The sequence below is a fragment of the Syngnathoides biaculeatus genome, chromosome 7 (genome assembly GCF_019802595.1).
Source record: "Syngnathoides biaculeatus isolate LvHL_M chromosome 7, ASM1980259v1, whole genome shotgun sequence".
NCBI classification, from domain to species: domain Eukaryota; kingdom Metazoa; phylum Chordata; class Actinopteri; order Syngnathiformes; family Syngnathidae; genus Syngnathoides; species Syngnathoides biaculeatus.
Window position 1 is genome coordinate 17,293,399 of NC_084646.1, and position 21,651 is coordinate 17,315,049.

Below are 21,651 nucleotides of genomic sequence, written 5' to 3' on the forward strand. Positions count from 1 at the left end.
CAATACTTACTCAGTCTTCTTTCCAAAAAACCTAAATCCATCAGATTGTGAGCCCTCTTCAGCTCACCCCACAGATGTTCTGTCAGATTCAAGCCTGAACTCTGGCCGGGCCATTCCAAAACCTAAATTTTCTTCTGGTAATGCTTTTCTTTTTTTGATTTTGTTCCTTTTCATCTTTCACCTTTCTGTCCTTACACTGGTAGGTGTTTGGAACCTGTTGATGTACGTGTGCAAGTATGATGCTGCCACCACCGTACTTCACTTGAGGTACAGTATGTTGTTCTTTCGGTGACTCGCGCTGTCATGTCTGTGGCAAGGATACCATCTGAAACTAGGGCCATGAAACTTCAACCTTGGTCTTATCGAAGACAAGGCATTTTCCCACGTGATTGGGTGTATATTTTTTCTTTGTAAGATAAGGTTTCCTACTGTCTTTCTGTCTTACTCCATAGCCCGGAAACAGCCAGTACTTGAAAGAAATTTGACAACCTCCCTGACCACATTTCTTCATGTTCGCATCTTAGTAATATCACTGTTGTCCCATATTTTAAGATGACGACTTCATTGTGTTCCTTGGTAGATTTAATTCTTTGGACCTTCCTCCTGAGTCCAAACTAATACCCTTTGAACAATGAGAGCCCTCTGATGCTGTGGAAGCTCTTTGTGGACCATGGCTTGTGTAACAAGTGACTACAAAAATGTCAGGAAAAGCCTACTAACACATCTGAACTTGATTTGGGGCCAGCTACAGGCACTAAATTGTGGGAGGTGTGTGCTGACTCACATTTAACATGACTTTGAATGTTATTGGTTGATTGTCACCACCACCCCATCTTAAGTTATAAGCCTCACCTAGTACATTTGTAAAGGAAATACTATTTGGTACATACATATGCCCCAGCTTTGTAAAAGCCGCAAGTGCCCGCAATGAAACCCACATTGAAACGCGAGATATTTACAAAGAAAGACGGTACACACAGAGTTTAATGCTAGTGCCGCCGTGCTAATGCTAGCGCCACGCTAACCGGGCCGGTTAAAAAAAAAAACATACCAGTAAAAATCACTGAGACATGGCAGTAACACGCTAGTGCAGCGCTAACTGGGCCGGACCGGTAAAAGACACTTCCTTGGCACATATATTCCACCACTCTGACTCTTATCTTTTGCAATCGAGTGCCCTTTTGCGGTCGTTAGGAAAAAATGCACAAATTAGCCGCATCACCGCATCAACCGCTGGGTTGAATGCGTTTGTAAAAGTCGCGGTTTATATGCTGGAAGTTATGGTATTTTATTCACTTGAGTTGTACTAGGTTATAGGTCACTTTAATGGTGGAAGCAATATGTAAATAATTTTTTTCTTGGTCTCACTTTTGGGGATTTGAACAGTGGTGTGTGTGTGTGATAGACTCACACTTAACCAATTTGTGGCACCAGTGGACTAACAATTGACCCCTCCGTACAGGGCACTTAACCACGCCTCCTGGAGTGACGTCACGCCACGTGCGCTGACGTAAGACAAACAATTCGTAAAAAATGGCAAATACAATAGAATACAATACATTGTTAGACGTGCAGACACCATGCTTCTGATTTCATTCAAATCAACGATACATTATAGATTCTAAATACAATACATTCTGAACTGAGAGAGACGCCATGCTTCTGATTTCATTCAATCATTCACACGTAGCAATGTTATGCTAGCGAAGAACGTCTCATTCATTTATACGAGACGTGTATTAAAAATCAAATATAGGGCATATCTTCGTGCAAACACAGTCTGGTTAAGCTTCGGCCGCGAGCCGGCAAGAAAGCGACACGTTTGTGCAATCCGATCATCGCGAAATATCGCTCAACAAAGAATAAGTGTGTCAATCGTTCACACATAGCGGTGTTATGCTAGCAGAGAACGTCTCATTCATTTATACGAGACGTGTATTAAAAATCAAATATAGGGCATATCTTCGTGCAAACACAGTCTGGTTAAGCTTCGGCCGCGAGCCAGCAAGAAACCGACACGTTTGTGCAGTCCGATCATCGCTAAATATCGCTCAACAAAGAATAAGTGTGTCAATCGTTCACACGTAGCGGTGTTATGCTAGCGGAGAACGTCTCATTCATTTATACGAGACGTGTATTAAAAATCAAATTTAGGGCATATCTTCGTGCAAACACAGTCTGGTTAAGCTTCGGCCACGAGCCAGCAAGAAACCGACACGTTTGTGCAGTCCGATCATCGCTAAATATCGCTCAACAAAGAATAAGTGTGTTAATCGTTCACACGTAGCGGTGTTATGCTAGCGGAGAACGTCTCATTCATTTATACGAGACATGTATTGAAAATCAAATATACGGCATACCTTCGTGCAAACATATCTGTTCCGGTTGATATTAGATGGATTTAGTTGATGATGCGGTCTTCCACAAAGTTTGATCCATTGAAGGCGTACTGGGTCTTCGGTTTTGGAAAGGGTACGAATCGAACTCCACCAACTAGCCTTTCAGGATACCTGTCGTCACTATTACAAAGTCCGTGACTACACCTCTTAACCATATTTTTTGTTAAATAACCCAAATACGCGATAAAACGCTAACAAAACCTATACTGGACCATGCAATGTTGTCTGAGAAAATGGCGGGAGCAAAAACCGGCTTTGGTTTATGCAGATCTCTGGCCTCTGATTGGTCAGTGACGCGGATTGCGCAATATCCACGGAGGGGTCAATTGTCCTGAATATGACGCAGTTAGACACACTGGTTACTGGTAGAAGACTCAATTGAAGTCTTCAAGCATGTGAAGCGCTCTGGGTGTTATGTAATTGGTGCAGTTTGTGGGAAAGCAAAGAAGTAAACAAAGCCAAAGCATGAGCATCAGTTAAAAAAAAAGTAATAAAATTAATTGCTTCTGTCTGGTATGGAAGAAAACACATTGCCTGAGGTTTCACCCTTGAAAAGTGTGCATGTGTGTGTGTGTGTGTGTGTGTGTGTGTGTGTGTTGTCTTGTTCATTGTGCTCTGGAGTGAGACAAGAAACAGACCAACACACTGAGTAGAAACAGACAGTAGCTGATAAGATGATGCTGTGCAGAAACTTCTGAAACTTCGGACGTATTATTCTTTTCCCTGTCCTCTGTTTATGAATTCATCCAGCAGCAATCATATCCCATAATAACTTTTTGAGTGTCTTGTCTGTTGTGGGCTTTGTGGTTTATACTTTGATAATACAGTGTGTGAGTTGACAGGTGAGCGCGCGTGTTATCATTTGTCAGTCAGATACAAGGACGACTGGCGTGTTTCAACAGCAAGTTGGAGGAATGTGCCTGAGGCTGCTAGGAAACACATCTGTGAACCTAAATGAATGACTGCATGTGCTTGAGGTTCTCTGCGTGAAATGAGTCTGGATGAGAAACTACCAATTAGTCACATTTCATAAATGGGGCATTTTGTCATTTCCTCTTTGTCACGGTGCTGGTGAATGCACAACTTTGCTTTATTCCAAGTACTGTATTTCTTGTTTGTCTGTCTTTTAAGTGTCTTCAAAACAACGACACGCTTCTTTTCAGTTCAGCTTGGCATATTGTAGTTTGAAGGAGGCGTCACATGAAAATCAGTTGGAGGAGGATTGGTGAAGAAATTTCTCTTCAATGAAGGGTTTTTAAATTACTGTAACTATTAGCATATTTTCTGCACTATATGGCACACCTAAACACCTTTAATTTTCTCAAAAGCCGACAGTGTGCCTTATAATCTGGTGCGCCTTATATATGGATCAATATTGAGCCTTTCGTGCAGCTCAGCTCCATCTAAAGGATGCATAACGTAACCCCAGCCTGTACTGTAACGTCTATTCTATTTGCCTTATAATGCGGTGCACCTTATATATGGAAAAAGTTTTAAAAGATGGCATTCATTGGAGGTGCGCCTTATAGTGCGGAAAATACGGTAATTATCGTAACTATTATTATTATCCATCCATTCTCAATACCGCTTAACCTATTCAGGGTGAAGGGGCGCTGGATCCTCTCCCAGCTGAGTCTCCCAGTCACGCAACACATTATTAATTATTATTATTATTCTTAAGTTTGGTATCACTGTGAGCTCATATGATGCATATGGATTGGAAGCACAAACATAGTGTCGTCTCACAGTTTTGCCATTTCCAAGGCACTGCAGGTTCATGTCGTAGAGTATCACGATTATTGATGTCGATGGCTTATCATTACAAGCTTTGTGAAAATAGTTTTGTCAACTTGCAACAACTGATGTGATATAGTTCAATGGTTTGAATAAAATGCAGTTATTTACTTATTCTTCCTGATCATTGTAGTTGAATGGAAGTAGCACCAGAGAGTCGCAATGTGTCTAGTTCCACTAAACCGCACTGTAATACTGCAGTTTGTACCCAGTGGACAGCCAAAATGTGGTAGGCCACGGTTTACGACAGAATTCCTACAGAGGTGATGTAATCTAAATTTTTATGTGTCAAAACACGCCATAGTCTACCCCTAACCAAGACTAATGTGGTAGTTAAGTCAGAATTACAGTAGATATATGTATAAAAATACTTATAGGCCATAGATATAAAACAATTCCATTAAAAACACAAAGTAATAGCAATAACAGAGTGTGCCGCCTTGTCCCAGGAGACGTAGTGTTATGCCGCTTTGTGAAGTAGTTCAATGAATGCCGTTCACGATCATGAAATGAAAACCTCTTGTATTATTTCCAGTTTGACGATGGGAATACGAAAAATGTGTTTGCTATGGAACTGAATGGAATCTCTCGGTGGGAAGTTTGGGAACATGCCATGGTGTGTGGCCATTGGCCATATAGTGGTTCGTATAGCAGACTGTAACGCAGGTGTTGTGGGATCAAGTCAATTTCAAAGGGCCAGTGAATTCACTCCAAGAGATGAGATGTCAAAGTCTGTGAGGGAGAATCGTGTTTGGCAATCACACAGACTCATGGCCTTTTCTTATTTTGTAGGGCTGAGTACAGCAGAGAAGAGGGAACCAGCTTGGACTCCAGCTGCATGAATCCTTCATTTAGCCTGATCGAGGTAGGCCTGAAAGCATCATTCTGCATCTGACAACCAATAGCCACATGCACCAGTGCACAAACTAGCTACAGTAGAAAGAGCCCCGAAGGTAAAGAGGTCAGAAGATATTAGATATTAGGTAATGTCAGTCTGTTGAAAAACAAACAGCTGGTTTTGCAGTTAACAAAACTTTTTATCCCTGCGATGGATTCTTTTCAATTCAGCGACAGGCCGTCACACAACACAGGACAAAGTAGTGTTATGAAAACACAGACTTCTTTGAACTTTGCTAAGAAGTTGTGTCTCATTTTATTTCAAAGGTCACCTGCATAAAAATGTGGACTAAAGACATGATGACAAACTATATAGACTAATCGCCCTGTAATACCTACAGCGAGAAGAGGCTTGTTTGCCGGAGGGGCAGCAATTTTTTTCTTCATAAATCAAAGTAACTAAGGGGAGTGTTTTGGATATGACATCGGTTTTGCTCACTTTGTCACAGATGACAAATGGAATCATGTCACTGTATGTTTTCTTAGCCAGGTGTTGTTTAAGGCAGTGTGTGCTGAAAGGTCCTGCAACTGAAAGATGACTCAGTCAGTGCAAGTTAACCCAAAGTTGCCTGGTAAGTATATGAGTATGTTCTTCATTAAAATGAAAAAATAATCGCTTCCGGGATGCAAGTCTAACTTGTTTAGGTTTATAATAATTTATTCCCATGAACAGAGAAAAAATATATTCTTAGGTCAGTAAATGCAGTAACATTTTTGTTAGCTGGCATGCTATTGTGAACAGAAGGTAGTGTCTGTTGCAATTTTCGAAAACATAATTGTGTTCAAAAGTATGAAGAAGGAACAAAACGGACGAAAAAAGCTTTTTACTTTAAAACTATCAATTTGTCAGCAAGTAAAAATAATGAGCTCGAAATATGCTTCCTGCATGGGACGGCTGGAGAGATGAAGAACGGGAAAGTCAGAAATCAAAATAGTACTAATCAACCGTTTACATATAATGACTAAAAAAGTAGCTCCCGCATCACTGTTTTGCTCTTTGTAAAGATAGCAATAACAGATTTAGTTTTGAAACAACTTTTGTCTGGGATCTCATCCTCTCAACCAAATGTGTGTGAAGGATCATCTATGTGTCTCATTTTGTTCAGTCACATGTCCAATCTTCCCGACAGATTTGGCGTCTCCATTTCTCTATTCCAGTCAAGAGGAAGTTGACCAGCCGGCATCTTACTCTGTCCAAACGCCATATGGTTTCCAACTTGATTTGGACTTCCTCAAATATGTGGAAGAGATAGAAAGTGGACATAATATTCGCAGGGCAGCTGTCACATCTCGTCGTTCCGGACGGGCGCTGAAAACATCTCAGAGATGTGTGGGGGGGCGCACCAGTGGATGGACTTCCACAGAGTCTCTTGCCTCTCCTGGTAGCGAGGATGGCAGGGTGCCTCCCCTGCCCCCGCCAAGAAACCGGCTTGGCTCTGCACCGTCTGAAGTGTTTTCTCTGTCCCCAGTAACCCTCCTAAGTGTCCCCCCGCTTTCTGCTGGAGCCAAAGTACCACCCCCTCCACCACAACGCAACCCGAGGGTTGAGCGAACTCTTCTAGAAACCAGCCGGCGCCTACAGCAGGAACAAAGTCAGCACAATGGTGGCCGATTCCAGCTTGCAGATCCTCCCAAGCAGGTGTCAACCTCTGCATCGGCTCAGCCTCTGCAAACCAGCTGGATTAAACCTAGTCCTCAAACCTCTGGACTCAACACTCCTACTGCAGTCCCTCCCAGCCAATTGCAGACAGTTAGAGAGCAGATGGCTACAGCCTTGAGACAACTGAAAGAGATGGAAGAACGAGTAAAAGGTGTTCCAGCTCTTGAAAAAGAGGTGGCTGAGCTTCGTGCTGAGAAAGACATGCTAATGTTAGCGCTTCAGGAGAAGAAAGCAACCATGGATGTGATCTCTCAGCCACAGAAACAGTTAGTACAATCCTCCACCCAGACCATAGAGACTTCCCAATCCATCCCTACTATCCAGAGTCAGTTAAGTTCCCCGGCTTCACCTGATCACAAAGTCCATGGAAAATCGAGGGAACTGAAGAATCTTGCTCAGAAATTTGAGGGGAAAGAGAATTGCGCTGCAGAACTTTCATCTAAAATTGTTTTGAAGGCTACTAGGAATCTGTCTGTTGAGAAGAAGTCCGTGGCTGTGGGTGATGATCAGCCCATAGACTCAGTTGTTTTCTATTACAGCCACAGTGTGAAAGATGCCGCTGTGGGAGCTGAGCTCCATGTTTGTGAGAAGGGCACAGGAACTGAAAACCCTGAGTTCTGCGAGGAAGGAACACAGGTCAGAGCGGAGACAAGAGAGGCTGGGATTTGGGTTATGGAGTCGCAACTTGGGCTGGCATCTGAGACACAGCGTGAGATGGACACCTTACAGGACACTATTAAATTTCAGCAGGAGTCTATTGCGAGTCTAGAGAGCCAGCTGAGCATGGCAGACAAAGATCTCGGAACATTCCGAGCACAGATTGAGGAGATAGCGTTAAAAGTTACGCTTGAGAAGGGAGTTCTAGCCAAACCAGACGCCAAGGATGCCCAGATCGAGACTACATTCTCTACCATAAAAGATGCTGCTGTTTTGTGCCGGCCAGTTGTGATGGATGTCTGCGTAGGTAACAGCTTCCCAGCAGACCTGACTGAGCGAGGTGCCCAAACTGATGCTATGACAACACCAGACAAAACACCATCTGTTGTAATGGTCACTGTTGGCTGCCAGTATGAAAACATGATTGGTGACAAGATTGAAGATGAGAATGTAACTGTGCTCAAGAAGAGACAGTTAACCATAAATGATTACAAGATCTTTCCAGAGGAGGCAGTCAGTATGTCTGAGGAGAAAGAGGAAGACCCAGACGACATAAGGGCGCCCAGCAATAACAAAACAGGTAACTTGACATTACGGTAATTATTTTTGCTTTAACGTTTCCTTCATGTTGTCTGGTCCAAATCAGTTGATGGGTTTGTGAATGCTTTCTGTTTTCAAGATAGTTCTGTCCATTTTCACACAGTCAAAACAATTCAAAAGAACCTAGATGCATCACAATCAACCACGAGAGATCGCTTTGTTCTCCTACTGGTCACGAAAACTGTGAACAGAAAAGGTTTGCTGGATCAAGTTGTGGTTGAAACAACCCTACTAAAAAACACCTGGAGTAAAGTTGCAGCTTGTTGACAAATATGTTTATGCACACTCAAATAGCCAAGTGCACTTTAAGAGGACATCTATAGCAAATGATCCTCTTTCACGCAGTGTACATGCTGAACCAAATATACATCTACACATCCACCCTTTCTCTGTGCTGCTTGTCCTCATTCGGGTCTCAAGCAAGCTGGAGCCTATTCCAGTTAACTGTGGTCAAGAGGCAGGATGCACCCCGACCTGATACAGGTCAATTATACCCTTTCTGCCATCATTTATTTGTTCTGTTTTTATATGCTGCTCTCATAGACACATCCACAAAGATACATTATTTGTAGTAAATAAATAATATTGTGACCAATTACGTGAAATATGATAATTTCGCGTGGCACACAATAAGAGCTCTAACGGCACGCTGGTTAAGAATCACTGCCTTAGACCCAATATAATCATGCTAAATCCTTTTTTAATTGCTCAGAGAACTGGCTCCACCTTGAGTTACCCCAAAACTAAATGTGAAACATATTGAATGATTATAATACTGAGTATTATGTATTCTTTTCCATTTCATCCCTAATGGGAACAGGTATGCTGAAATCAATCATGAAGCGGAAAGATGGAAACGGTGCAGGTGAAAATCGCACATCGGGCAAGAAGAGTCTGCAGTTTGTTGGCATTTTAAATGGAGGGTGGGTGTCCCAGTTTTAAAAACACCTCATAAATTGCCTTAAAATCCATTAACACAATCTGCATTGAAAAAAAACAAACATTTTTCAGTATGTTCAACATCACTTAAAAAAAGGCAGTCAATAACTGTGACCTTTTAGAGGTTTTATCGTATTTGTATTGATTTAGGTATGAATCAACATCCAGTGAAGAAGAGGAAGATGAAGAGGAGGGGGAGGAGGGAAGCTCCTCTGAAGAAAGCGGAGAGGGGGACTGCTTGGACAGCACGGAGGAGGATGACGTGGACCCGGAGGAAGAGACGTCTGAGGAGGAAAGAAAGGTCAACATTGATGAGAGCGACACGGACGAGGAAATTCTGAGAGCATCAAATGGGTCATCTGAACACATCAAAGAGAAGTACGGACTCCAGTCTTGTGTCCGTTTCGAAACGTGGATTCCTCACAGCGAACTTGTGAAAACAACGAGAAGTGTTTTGAAGGGCAATTTAGCAACTGCTTTGTTCGGAACAGGTTTGAACTCAGCTCCAAAATGCGTGAAGCTTGCTTGATTCTCAAAAATCACCTCAATGACGACATCCAAACACTGAAGAGTAAGGAAGTGGTGCGTCTCTTTATGCTTCTTTAAACCATTTACACTCATCACCTGAACAATGTTATTTCTTTTTATAATTACTGACGGTTGATGATGTCTGCTAGTACGAACAATGTACAAAAAAACATTCCAAGCAATCCAATAAGTTGTAATGCCAAATCTACTTACAGCTCGCCAGCACCCACACGGTCCAGCTCGAGTGGTTCCGGGTTTCCAGCGGCAAAATGGCTCAGCCTTCACGGGTGTCCGACTACCTGATGGCGTTCTCTGAAGTGTCTGCGCTACTGCTGGAGCACATCGTCAATATGACGGACGGCAACGGCAACGCCGCTCTTCACTACAGCGTCTCGCACTCCAACTTTGGTGTTGTGGACCTGCTGCTGGACACAGGTGCGTGGTCGCTGCTCTCCTCAGCGGATGTTCTTTTGTTCTAGAGGCTGAAGCTCTGTGGAATTCCAATCACATGTTGTGCTAAAACCGGACAATTGAGCAGCCTCATAAAACTAACTTAAACATGGACTGTATTGTCCTTAAAAGTTAAACAGAGATTGAGAGGAAATGCGGCGTATTGGATTTTAAAAAAAAACAACAACAAAACCTTCTAAGCCACTTTAAAAATATTAATATTTCCAAACATTTAATTGAACACTTTATTACTGGTCTAGTCAAAACCAGTACTGTTTCCCAACCTTCATCGAGCATTATTATTTATATAATAAAAATCTCAGAGCACACTACCAAACTAGAATTTTACAAAAGTGTATCTACTGAAATAATAGTGATCTCATATCAATTAATTTACTAAATTGACTTGCTCAGTGTGAAATCGTTGAGTGGACATCATCATTATTCTAGTACATACATTTGGGAGATTTTTATTTGTTGGTGTGCCGTGTGATTTAGAGGAAAAAGGGGGGCTCGGCTCAATAAAGGTGGGGAATCACTGGTTAAGACCCCCTGCCAAGACTCAACAATCCCAACTGCACTGCAGCTCCATCTAGTGCAGGAAGGGGCAAACTTTATGCTCAGGGCCACATTCGAAAATTTACAGATATGCCAGGTCATTTGGATTTGGGTTAAAAAAAAAAAAGGTGGACGGAAACGTCAAATTTATATGTACATGCTTCTTTTAATATTAAAATAATAATTCACTAATTTTAAAATGTTACTTTTTATTGATTTAATGATGTAACCAATTATTTTATATATCCATAAATGAAAAAAATATTTTAAATTATTTAACAAATGTTTTCTTTATTTAGTATGCTACAATAAATCAAACAATATGATGAGCTAAATGGATAAAAACATAATTAGTAGATTTAAATTTAGGAACGAAAAGCATCTAAATGAATGGCAGAACAATTACCGTGATTTCCGGCCTACAGAGCGCACCTGATTATAAGCCTCAGCGAGTACATTTGTAAAGGAGATACCATTTGGTACATACATAAGCCGCACCTGTGTAAAAGCCACGAGTGCCCACCTTGAAACACGAGATATTTACAAAGAAAGACTGTACACAGAAAGCGTTTTCAAAGTTTTAATACCTTAGCTTAGCTTAGCTTAACATAGCAACAACACAGTAGCACGAACAGGGCTGGATGTAAAAAAAAAAAAAAAAAACAACAAAAAAACAGCATGTGGCAGCTACACAGTATCAACACAGTAGGACAGCACAAACAGGTCAGGTAAAAAAAAACATGTAAATCACTGAGACGTGGCAGTAACACAGCAGCAACTGCTAGCGCGGCGCTAACAGGGCTGGTTTAAAAAATACAGTAAAAATCATGTCAGTGACACGGCAGCAACATGCTAAGGCTAGCGCAGCGCTAATATGGCCAGTTAAAAACAAAAAACACATACTGCTAAAAGTCACTTCCTTGCCACATATATTCCACAGGTCTCACTCTTACCCTTTCTGCTTGAGTGCCCCCTTGCGGCCGTTAGAAAAAAAATGCACAAATGATCCTAACCCTAACCCTAACCGCAGGGTGGAAAGCATGTGAAGAAAAGCCGCGGCTCATAGGCCGGAAATTACGGTACATAACTCTTGAAAATCCTTGGTGGGCTCTACTAATGAATGAAGCGGGCAGTATGAGGCACACTGGCTATAATTTGGCCACCAGTAAACCAGTGCACCACTTACAAAGAACAAAATTAAGTTCACCTGATTGAAAAACCAATTTCCCGCCCGTGTTGATCAACTGTCACAAAAATGAAAAACCTCTGAAGCAGTGCACTTCTCCATCGCTCCAAACAGCAACCACAATAACAAACATACTGCATTCTTATATGAATGCTATTCTGAGACTGTCAACATAACTGAAGCTTATCTTTATAAATCAGATTTTTTTAAATTAAATCTGCTCCGCCTTTATTGTTTCAATGACATCAATGAGTCTTTTGCCCATTCCAGACATGTGCTGTGTGGACAAGCAGAACAAGGCGGGCTACACGGCCATCATGTTGGCCGCCTTGTCCACTGTGAAGGAGGATAGCGACATGTCCGTCGTCAAGAAGCTCTTCAGCAAGGGCAACGTCAACGCCAAAGCCAGCCAGGCATGTGACAGTCGACTGTCGATTCGACTTGGTCTTACTTAGCCTTACATAAAACAACGCTGACCTGGTTCCAGGAGTAGATGCGGGGCCATGTGACTTGTGAAATGATTAGTAGCACGATTACTCGCCTCGATTTGATCTATCTAGTGCTTTAAATGGGTACAGAGTTGTTTTTTTTCCCCAGAATTTTGCTCGTCATCAAGATAACGAGACATCCTTGTCCCTCGAGGAATAGCCACGTAGTTTCAAGTTTCCGAGTACTGCTTATTGTTTGTGGGTAGTGGTTGTATACGAAATGATTTTCAAGTGAGTATGTCAGGCCAAGACATTGCAAAGGTCTCACTGATGATAAATTGCAGCCTAACTGGAACCTAGTTTGTTTTCTCTACTGAAGGAGGTATACATAATTTTGTTGGTGTGGCGAATATTATTGAATGGATATCAATGTAAAACGGATTATGGATGACATGAGAAACGTGTTTAAATTTCCTAACCGAGTTGATGCTGAACGTAGTGCTGGGTGACAGATATGTCTGCTTCATTTTAGGAAAGTAAAAAAGAAAAATCTTTGATGTGACTTTGCCCTTGAAAAGCAGTAGCACTGAACTAGTGGATATAGCTATTCTACAACCCCAGGTGATCGATCACACATTTAATATCAAAGCTTGGCAGATGCTCTACCATCAGCTTGTCATAGATTGAGAGCAGAAAGGCTTACGTGAGCTGACCTTTCTATCGGAAATTCTTAATGTGTTCCCGGGCTAAGGTCTGTTGGTTCCACGTTAAATGCGATCCCGTGGGAATCGATTGTGCAAATGTTTGTGGTCTTATCTGTTGGGATGATTCAATCAGGTTTATGCAACGGAGATGCGCTCACAATAGGAAGTCATAAGACTCTCTGGCGTCACGGCCCGGGCTTTAAATTCAAGTACTGAGGCTTGTTGTTGCCCTGAGGTGCGTGAAACATTGCATGCAGCGAAACGTCACGCTGCTGGGGTATTTAGAATTTAGTTTTAAATCAGCCACACAAAGTTTTCCATTTGAGAGCTCACAAAAACTCCCATTTAAGATGTGAATCAACCACTTATGAAGAACGTTCATTTGGCTTTTTCAAACAACACACGCTCTTTGGTGACACATCTTTCGACGCTAAATGGTGAATTGGATACAGAAGAAGCAACAACTTTCAGGAAAAGGGATGCATGCTTGTTTTTGGAAGGTCAATAGTTTCTTCACTTGTAGTTTACTACTAGTGATTACCTTACCTAAATTACTGGGGGGGGAAAAAAAAAGGACTTTGCTGTCTGTGCTACCCCAGGATTGTTTCAATATGAGACCTGGTTTGACTCATCTGTCAACAGTTTCACCCAATACAATGTATTGCATTTTAAAAAGTCCCTGCGTGTGCGCGTGTAACATCTGTTCCTATGCTCTACCGATGCAGGCGGGTCAGACGGCGCTGATGCTGGCTGTCAGTCACGGGCGCCAGGAGATGGTGGAGGCGCTTCTGGAGTGCGGCGGCGACGTCAACGTGCAGGACGACGAAGGCTCCACAGCGCTGATGTGCGCCAGCGAACACGGCCGTGCTGAGATCGTCAAACTTCTGTTGGAGCAACCCGGTTGTGATATCGCCATCGTTGACAATGTGAGCTACTAGCTACTAACTGTGCATTTTTTGTAACGGCAACTCAATATCGCTTCAATGCTACTTGCTGCCACGGCCACATGTTCAGCTCATTAGGTTAGAATATCGTGGAAAACGTCATTTCAATAGTTCAGTACACAGCAGAGAAAAAAAAGCGAAGCTCACAAATGCACCGAGTGGTGTATTTATCCATGTATTACCTTATCATCATTATCTTACCGCAAACAAAAACCCCAAATTCCTAATCTGAAGAAATTTGAACATTACATAAGCACAATCTCAAGTGATTTTATATAAAATTCAGATAGAAACTTGCTTCTTGGTCAAATTAGTATTCTTCTGGCCACAAATCTCAGCTCATTTGCAAAACCAGAAAATTTAATCAATCAAAAAGTCATAGTAACAACTCCTCAAGTAACAAGTATTAATTCATACAAAATGGTAAAGTATTTAAAATTTCCCCCTTAAAGGCCAGTCCGTTCTCACCTAAAATGTAAACTTTCAGTTTATTGTGGAATATTAAATCAAGCTATTAATTTAAATCTGAGATGAGTTGTAAATCCATCGTGTTACATTTGTGTAATCTTAGTTTTCACTACTTACTGTCCACTCAATAATTTAGTACCAAATGAGTGATCATTTATGTCAAAGAAAATAATAGCTTTCCTCAATACAATAATAATGGAATGGATAATAATACATTGTGTTTGTGGTGAAAGCCTGCAAGTTCTGCAGACGATTGGATCTTACCAAAAAACTTGAGCGTGTTCACATCTGTGATTCAGCTTCATTTGTCCTCAGGAATCAGCTTGTAGCAGTATCTTCACTGGCACTTTGGCTTTTTTTTATGCTCTTATTTCCATCTCGGAAAGATAGAACCAGAATTCGATCACTTGTCTGCTTTCACTTCACGACAAATTGTCCTGGTGGGCGAAAATACAGTGAGCGACTTAGAAGCTCCCTGGGAACAAAAAACAAACAAAAAAACCTAATCTCTAATGTACGTATGCAGATGGATGAGGCTCAAGTCTTGTGGAAAACGGAGGTTCACCAGTGAAGCATTTCCAGCAATCAATCAACTAAGGCGAAACCAAAAGTTCTCATTGTATTAGTCTGCATGCTTGGAGGAAAATGTCCAGACAAGCCGACATTTCCTTGCTGACGTCGAGCCAGATTGAGTTGGCCGCTCCTGGATTGTGTTTCACTTTTGCACAGCTGGACTGAGGGTGGGGTGAGGGAAGGCGCGGGGGCTGGGGGGCGGGGTGGTGGAACTCCAACTGCACACAACTCGACTTACAAAACATGACAAACCAGGAATTAAATCAAAAAACAACTTCACCCATTTCAGTCGCCGACTATCAGCGCTGGTTTCATAGTTTCTCAAACAAAGTTGTTGTACGTAGTCACCGTTACTTCATTTCGATTCTCAATACCGTGTCGCATGGAAGCAGGAGTCTATTCCAGTCTTTGCTAATCTTTTTATCCTCCTCCCTTGGGACTGCAGGATGGCAGCAATGCTCTCTCCATTGCGCTGGAGGCATCTCACAACGACACCGCTGTGCTCCTCTACGCCCACATGAACTATGCCAAAACTCCGTCTGCTGTGGTAAGTTTGCGTGCGGTTTATGGGCATACGGGCAGAAACAGTTGCAGTGTGAAACTTCAGGATACCCTTTGATTTTGGGTTTTAGCAATGTAATAGTATTTTTTCAGCGTCTTTTTTAGAACACGTGCAAATTATTATAGAGTACTTTGCTGCTCCCTACTGGCAACATGATGCTCTTGACATATTTTTCTTGTTTTCTTAACGACAGCCAGTATTATTTATTTTATTATTTCCCTACCAGGGTTTTTGAAAGATCATCAGAGCGCCTGTGGTAAATTATAAAAAAAATGGAATTGTTGAATTTTTTTTTTTTTTTTTTTTTTAACAGATTTATTGCAAAAAAGAACTGAAATATCACACAGCCAAAAGTATTTAGACCCTTTGCTCAGTATTGAGTAGAAGTACCCTTTTGAGCTGGTACAGCCTCGAGTGTTTTGGGGGTTTTCTGCCATTCCTCCTTGCATATCCTCTCTAGTTGTGTCAGGTTGGATGGTGAACGTTTGTGGGCGGCTATTTTCAGGTCTCTTCAGAGATACTCAATTGGGTTGAAGTCTCTGGCTGGACCTTTCAAGAACAGTTCCGGAATGTCTTGTCGCAAGGTGAACCTTCTGTCCAGTCTGAGAAGGTTTTCGTCCAGGATATCCTTGTACTTGGCCGCATTTCTCTTCCCATCGATTGCAAATAGTCGTCCGGTCTCTGCAGCTGAAAATCACCCCCACAGCCTGATGGTGCCACCACCGTACATCACTGTTGTTGCTAAATTGGACAGGTGATGAGCAGTGGCTGGTTTTGTCCACACATGCCACTGAAAATTATGACCAAAAAGTTCTATATTGGTCTAATAGGATCAGAGAATTTGATTTTTCACCATCTTGAAGTTCTTCAGGTGTATTTAGCAAACTCAATGCGGGCTTTCATGTGTCCTGCACTGAGGAGAGGCCGGTTGGGCCACTCTGCCATGAAACCCTGACTGGTGGAGAGCTGCAGTGATGCCTTGACCTTCTAGAACTTTCTTCCATCTCCCAGCTTCATCTCTGGAGCTCAGCCACAGTGATCTTTGGGTTCTTCTTTACTTCTCTCACCCAAGACTCTTTGCCCCACATTGCTCAGTTTGGCCGGATGACCAGCTCTAGGAAGGGTTCTGGTTGTCCCAAACATCTTCCATTTAAGGATGGTGGAGGACACTGTGCTCTGAGGAACCTTAAGTGCAACATACATTTTTTGTAACCTTGGCCAGATCTGTACCTTCCCACAATTCTGTCTCTGAGGTCGTCAGGCAATTCCTTGGACCTCATAATTCTCACTTGCCCCGTGAGCTGTATTATATTTTAAATAGACTGGCGCCTGGCTTTCCTAATCAAGTCCAATCAGCATAATCCAACACAACTGGACTCCAATGAAGGTGCAGAACCATCTCAAGCATGATCAGGAGAAAAGGAAAAGAACAGCACATAAGTTAAATATGAGTGTCTGAATACTTATGGCTCTGTGATATTTCAGTTTACATTTTTTAATAAAGCTGGAAAAAAAATGTAACTAAATCCATTTCGTTTGGGGTCAATATTGGGTGCTGTGTGTACATTAATGAGGGGAAAAAATGAACTTAAATGTCCCCAGTTGTCAGCAATTTTAGTAAAATTTCAGCAAATGTCAGCTTTATATATTTCAACTTTTATCTGACATTTTGGGTGAATTTGGCCTCATGGGTAATTCCGGAGATGGGCTCATCATTATTTCAGTGCTCATATGGCTTTTTTTCCCCCCGGATCCTTTGGCACAATAAAGGTTGGGAACCACCCCGCTTGACATTCTCTGTTTCAGGGAAGTCCGAAGTCTCCGAGGAGCCCGACCGGCGGCCACAAGTCGTGGCCTGCAGAGTAACGTGGCGACGACAGAAAACACTCCACTGGAATTGACTGAAGTCTCGATGTATTTATATCTTGTAACATGCCCTGCATTTAAAGTGTTGTTAATATGAGAATATTATTTTTTCATAAAGATGATGAAAGGTTATATTATGTCCTTGACTAATGAGCTTCTTGCATGTCAGTTACAAATAATAACAGTTACAGTTATTATTTGCACTCCACTAACGTTTTATACTCGTTTTTAAGTTCAAGACTCAAAAACTCAAAAAGAAACTACAATTCCCTGAGTAAGTTCATGTGAAAGCAACAAGAGTAGCAATCGCTAAGCACAAATACCACTGAATACGTCACAGTACTTCAAAGCACTTCCTAGATGCCATGTACTCTTTGGACAGCATCTATGATGCCTGAAAAATGGACTGTATAAGTTTGTGATTAATCATGATAGCGATCATAGCCAATAAATACATACACTTCCGAGAACGTTGCAGTTTTTTGGGGGTGGGAGATGTAACATCAGATGCCTTCATTTCAGTTAAATCGGGCTATATTGTTGTGCCCTGATTTCAAACGAGTTTGCAAAGTGTTTTAGTCAAAAATGGCCAAATTCAGGAACTCAGCACGTGTGATTATGAACAAAACATGAATAACACAAAAAATAAATAAATGTTTGTATTTTTTAGTACAAACAGCTTTAAATGTGAACCTTTGTTTCACCATTTATCTTAACCATCCAAGCCACCGCGTTTTTTTTTTTTTTAACCGAAATGTGTTTTGAATCAAGATTGAGGCATTTTGCCCCCCCCAAATATATATATATATATATATATATATATATATATATATATATTATATATATATAGAGAGAGAGAGAGAGAGAAAAGGCTCAATCATAGTAATATAAAATGGTTGGATTTTTTTTTATTTTTAAATGCACACGGGGTGTCATTATTTTTGCAAATGTCCCACCTACTGTATGATCCCAATCAGTATGCAAGTTTCATGTACTTAAGTTACTTGTGCTGATTTAGTCTCTCTTGCCGTGATGTGCGAAGATTCTCATCTTCACTGCCTGCACTAACTTTCTCCATATTTTGGGATTCCCAAATAAAACAATAAACAGTATATAAACCATGTATAGAGTATCTCTGTTGAAAATAAAGTTCCAAAAGTTTTTGCAAATGGTTTCATTTTATTCAAGTTGATATATACACCTTAGCTTTCGTAACGTTCTATGGATAATTAACGTGAAAATTCCGAATAAACAAACACTAGCACATTCTCATCAAGATGTTTTCTTCCACTAAACTACATTTAATTCCATTTTAATGTGAATGCAATTCTGCCCAATGAACGCATGGGAGTCAAGTTCACAACCAAAATATTTTCAACCAACAGTTGGTCTGCAATCAGGTAGTTACCAAAAAGACGGGGGGAAAATGGTTTTCATTGTAAATATAAAGGAACTAATGCAGCATGTGAAGACATACGACATACATGTAAGTCCTAATTTTTGTGCAGAGAACTTTAGATGGGCAGGTGCTCAAAGGTAAAAAAGGGAGACACATGGAACAAAAGTTTGAAACATCATACCAAAACATATTTCACTATATATCTTGAACTTGCATGATGTCTTTCATATGTAGTTGAAATGATCTATGTGTGACATTGTGACCACATTATTGACACTATAACATCCGCACAAAATGGTTAATTTTGGTGACGAAATAACGATTTAGCGGTTTGGGCTACGTATGATGTGGGCATAAAATACAAATTTGAGGCCACAGCGTAGTTGGAAAGTTGGGCAAACAAAGCGAAAAAAACGGGGAGTTGGAAGTTGAGGGCAGGCCTAAAGACATCGGTCAGGGATCTGGTCGTAAGATGGAATTTCCTTTGATAAGTTAAAAAGACATTGTGCACACAATGAGCTTCCCGTGATATAGTATCAAAGTTGTTAACGGGAATGACATTAAACTCACAGATGAGTATATTTTGAGTGTGCAATGGAAACAAATTAGCATTTTGTGTGCGTGTTACGTCCGTAATGTGGCCATTTGGAATCGACTAAGCACTTTTTGTAGTACAGTAAGAAAACCAAAATGACGCAAGAATACATCCATAATACTCCAGATGTGAATTCACAGGACCATTCTCAGTAAAGGAAAATGCATGAATGAAAATTCTACAAAATCCACTGAGAGAATGGAAATCACAAGTGTTCAGATATTTAAATGCACAAAGGAAACACTGAACACAAAACATGTAAAATCGTGACTCCCACAAAAAGCTTATTGCACACAAAATGGGAAGGAAGTTAAAACGATTCAAACCACATTCTAAATATATATATATATTCTATAATTTTTTTTTTTTTTTAAGTCCAAATCTTCAGATTCTCATTAACATGTGAAAACTTTCTGATTTCCTTAGTCCTGCATGACAGCACACCAATGATGTTTTGTGCTTTAAAGAAAAGAAGTAATTCATGGAGATCAACTTATGGAAACGTTGCTCCACATTTTTGCCCATGTCGACACGTTACAGATCGAACACTGAACATGAAGTCATCCCCAAACTATTGAAAGGGCCGAGGCCCAATCTGTAAAACCTCAGAAACCCATCCAAAACTTAGATCACAATGCTAATCAATACATACAGTAAGACTAGGATCATCCATCCATCCATCGATTTTCTTTGCCGCTTATCCTCAAGTGGGTCGCGGGGAGTGCTGGACCCTATCCCAGCTGTCAACAGGCAGGAGGCGGGGTACACCTTGAACTGGTTGCCAGCCAATCGCAGGGCACATCGAGAGAAACAGTCGTACTCACAATAACACTTCGGGGCAATTTAGAGTGTCCAATTAATGTTGCATGTTTTTGGGATGTGGGAGGAAACCGGAGTGCCCGGAGAAAACCCACGCAGGCACGGGGAGAACATGCAAAATCCACATAGGCGGGTCCGGATTGAACCCAGGACCTCAGAACTGTGAGGCCACCGTGCCGCCCAGACTACAAACAAAGATTCCCAAATATTGTAGATATACTGTATATTTTGTTGTTTATAACAATCTTCCATAAATATGTGCAGAACAGTGAGTGGCCTGGTTTGTTGCATTTGCATGGACTACAATATCACAATATAATCACAAGCGACTCACCACGGTTACATGACCAGCCAATAATTTGTCACATTTTGTTTACCCGCATTATCGACATGCAATTGTTACATGAACGGACAAGGTTTGTCGCTTTTTGAACGAGATGAGCTCTGCAGTCGTGTGTGTGTGTGTGTGTGTGTGTGTGTGTGCGCGAGACATAGTTTGTGATGCGTTCAAGAGTAGCTAGGAAACGTTAAAAGCGATTCATTTGTCGTTACAGCCACACATCTAACTTTCGCCTCACCTTACCTGTGAAAGTTTGATCATGAGAATCATTTTGGGAATATGACAATCAATTTTACATAAGTTACGATATAATTACACTTTTATGTCCGATGACGTGCTTTGAACAGCCATGGCAATCATAATGTGCCTCCTGGTTGGTTCCTTAGATTAAAACAAAAAATTCTCCACAAAATTCGGTGGGAGTGATGAATCCTGGTTGTCACTGGGCATGGTAGATAAGCGGAAAGCATGTACTGTATTGCGTTGTGGGCGCGAATGGTTTGCTGATGCCAACGTGTGTTGCATCAAAGGGTGCATGGTGGGAGTGGACTCAAATAAGACTCCAGTTAAAACAACAAGCCCGAATATTGATAGTGGTACGACCAAGCTTTACTGTGGATTTTGCATTCTTTTGGTTAATGCAGAGGGTTGTAATTGGCAAGCATTGATTTTGAAATTGTGCTCAAAAAGTTCCATCTTGGTTTCATCACACCTGGAACAACTGCAACTGTAGCAAGCTGTAGCAACTACTTTCCCATCCATTCATCCATTTTCTTAGCCGGTTATCATCACAAGGGTTGCGGGAGTGCTGGAGCCTCTCCCAGCTGAGTTTGAGCAAAAGGCATACTTCATGCTGAACTGGCTGCCAGTCACAGGGCACAACTAGACGTGGGCAACCATTCTGATCACCGAGGCCGTGTTGGGATCAGAATCCTTTACTGTGCTCTTCCTTTCAAATCTGGTGTCTGCGTTCCGTTTCGGGAACATTTCGTCACAACGGGCGCATGCTGATGAGAGGCGTCGAAAAGATCGTCAGGACTGTTACAAGTGTCATGTTGGGAGTATTTGAAGACGATCCCAAGACCAGGAAGGAGTTCTTCGCTCTCACCATAAAAATTATTTGTTTGTATTTGTTTTTGTGGTCATCAAGGCAGCTCAGCTGAGGCAATTGATTTCACGAGCAATGTGCACAGTATACAATATACAATGGGTACCTCATTGTCTGCATGTCAGTGAATTGCTGTCTCTTCAGGAATTTTTTCTTTTTCAGGGTGAATATTAATGT

The 21,651-nt window shown here is 41.4% G+C and overlaps 1 protein-coding gene across 1 annotated transcript in view; it reads left to right on the forward strand.

The window, feature by feature from the left end:
• The window catches only part of kank3 (KN motif and ankyrin repeat domains 3), a 32,223-nt gene extending 14,878 nt beyond the window's left edge, over window positions 1-17,345 (forward strand). Inside the window, exons 2-12 of the mRNA XM_061825727.1 lie at window positions 4,986-5,058; window positions 5,577-5,662; window positions 6,221-7,987; window positions 8,828-8,930; window positions 9,097-9,324; window positions 9,438-9,528; window positions 9,690-9,909; window positions 11,939-12,081; window positions 13,526-13,726; window positions 15,231-15,332; window positions 17,154-17,345. Of these exons, the coding sequence (XP_061681711.1) occupies window positions 5,626-5,662; window positions 6,221-7,987; window positions 8,828-8,930; window positions 9,097-9,324; window positions 9,438-9,528; window positions 9,690-9,909; window positions 11,939-12,081; window positions 13,526-13,726; window positions 15,231-15,332; window positions 17,154-17,213 (2,952 nt within the window). The 5' untranslated portion in view covers window positions 4,986-5,058; window positions 5,577-5,625 and the 3' untranslated portion in view covers window positions 17,214-17,345. The remainder of the gene's footprint in view (window positions 1-4,985; window positions 5,059-5,576; window positions 5,663-6,220; window positions 7,988-8,827; window positions 8,931-9,096; window positions 9,325-9,437; window positions 9,529-9,689; window positions 9,910-11,938; window positions 12,082-13,525; window positions 13,727-15,230; window positions 15,333-17,153) is intronic.
• Window positions 17,346-21,651: the final 4,306 nt, after the last annotated feature.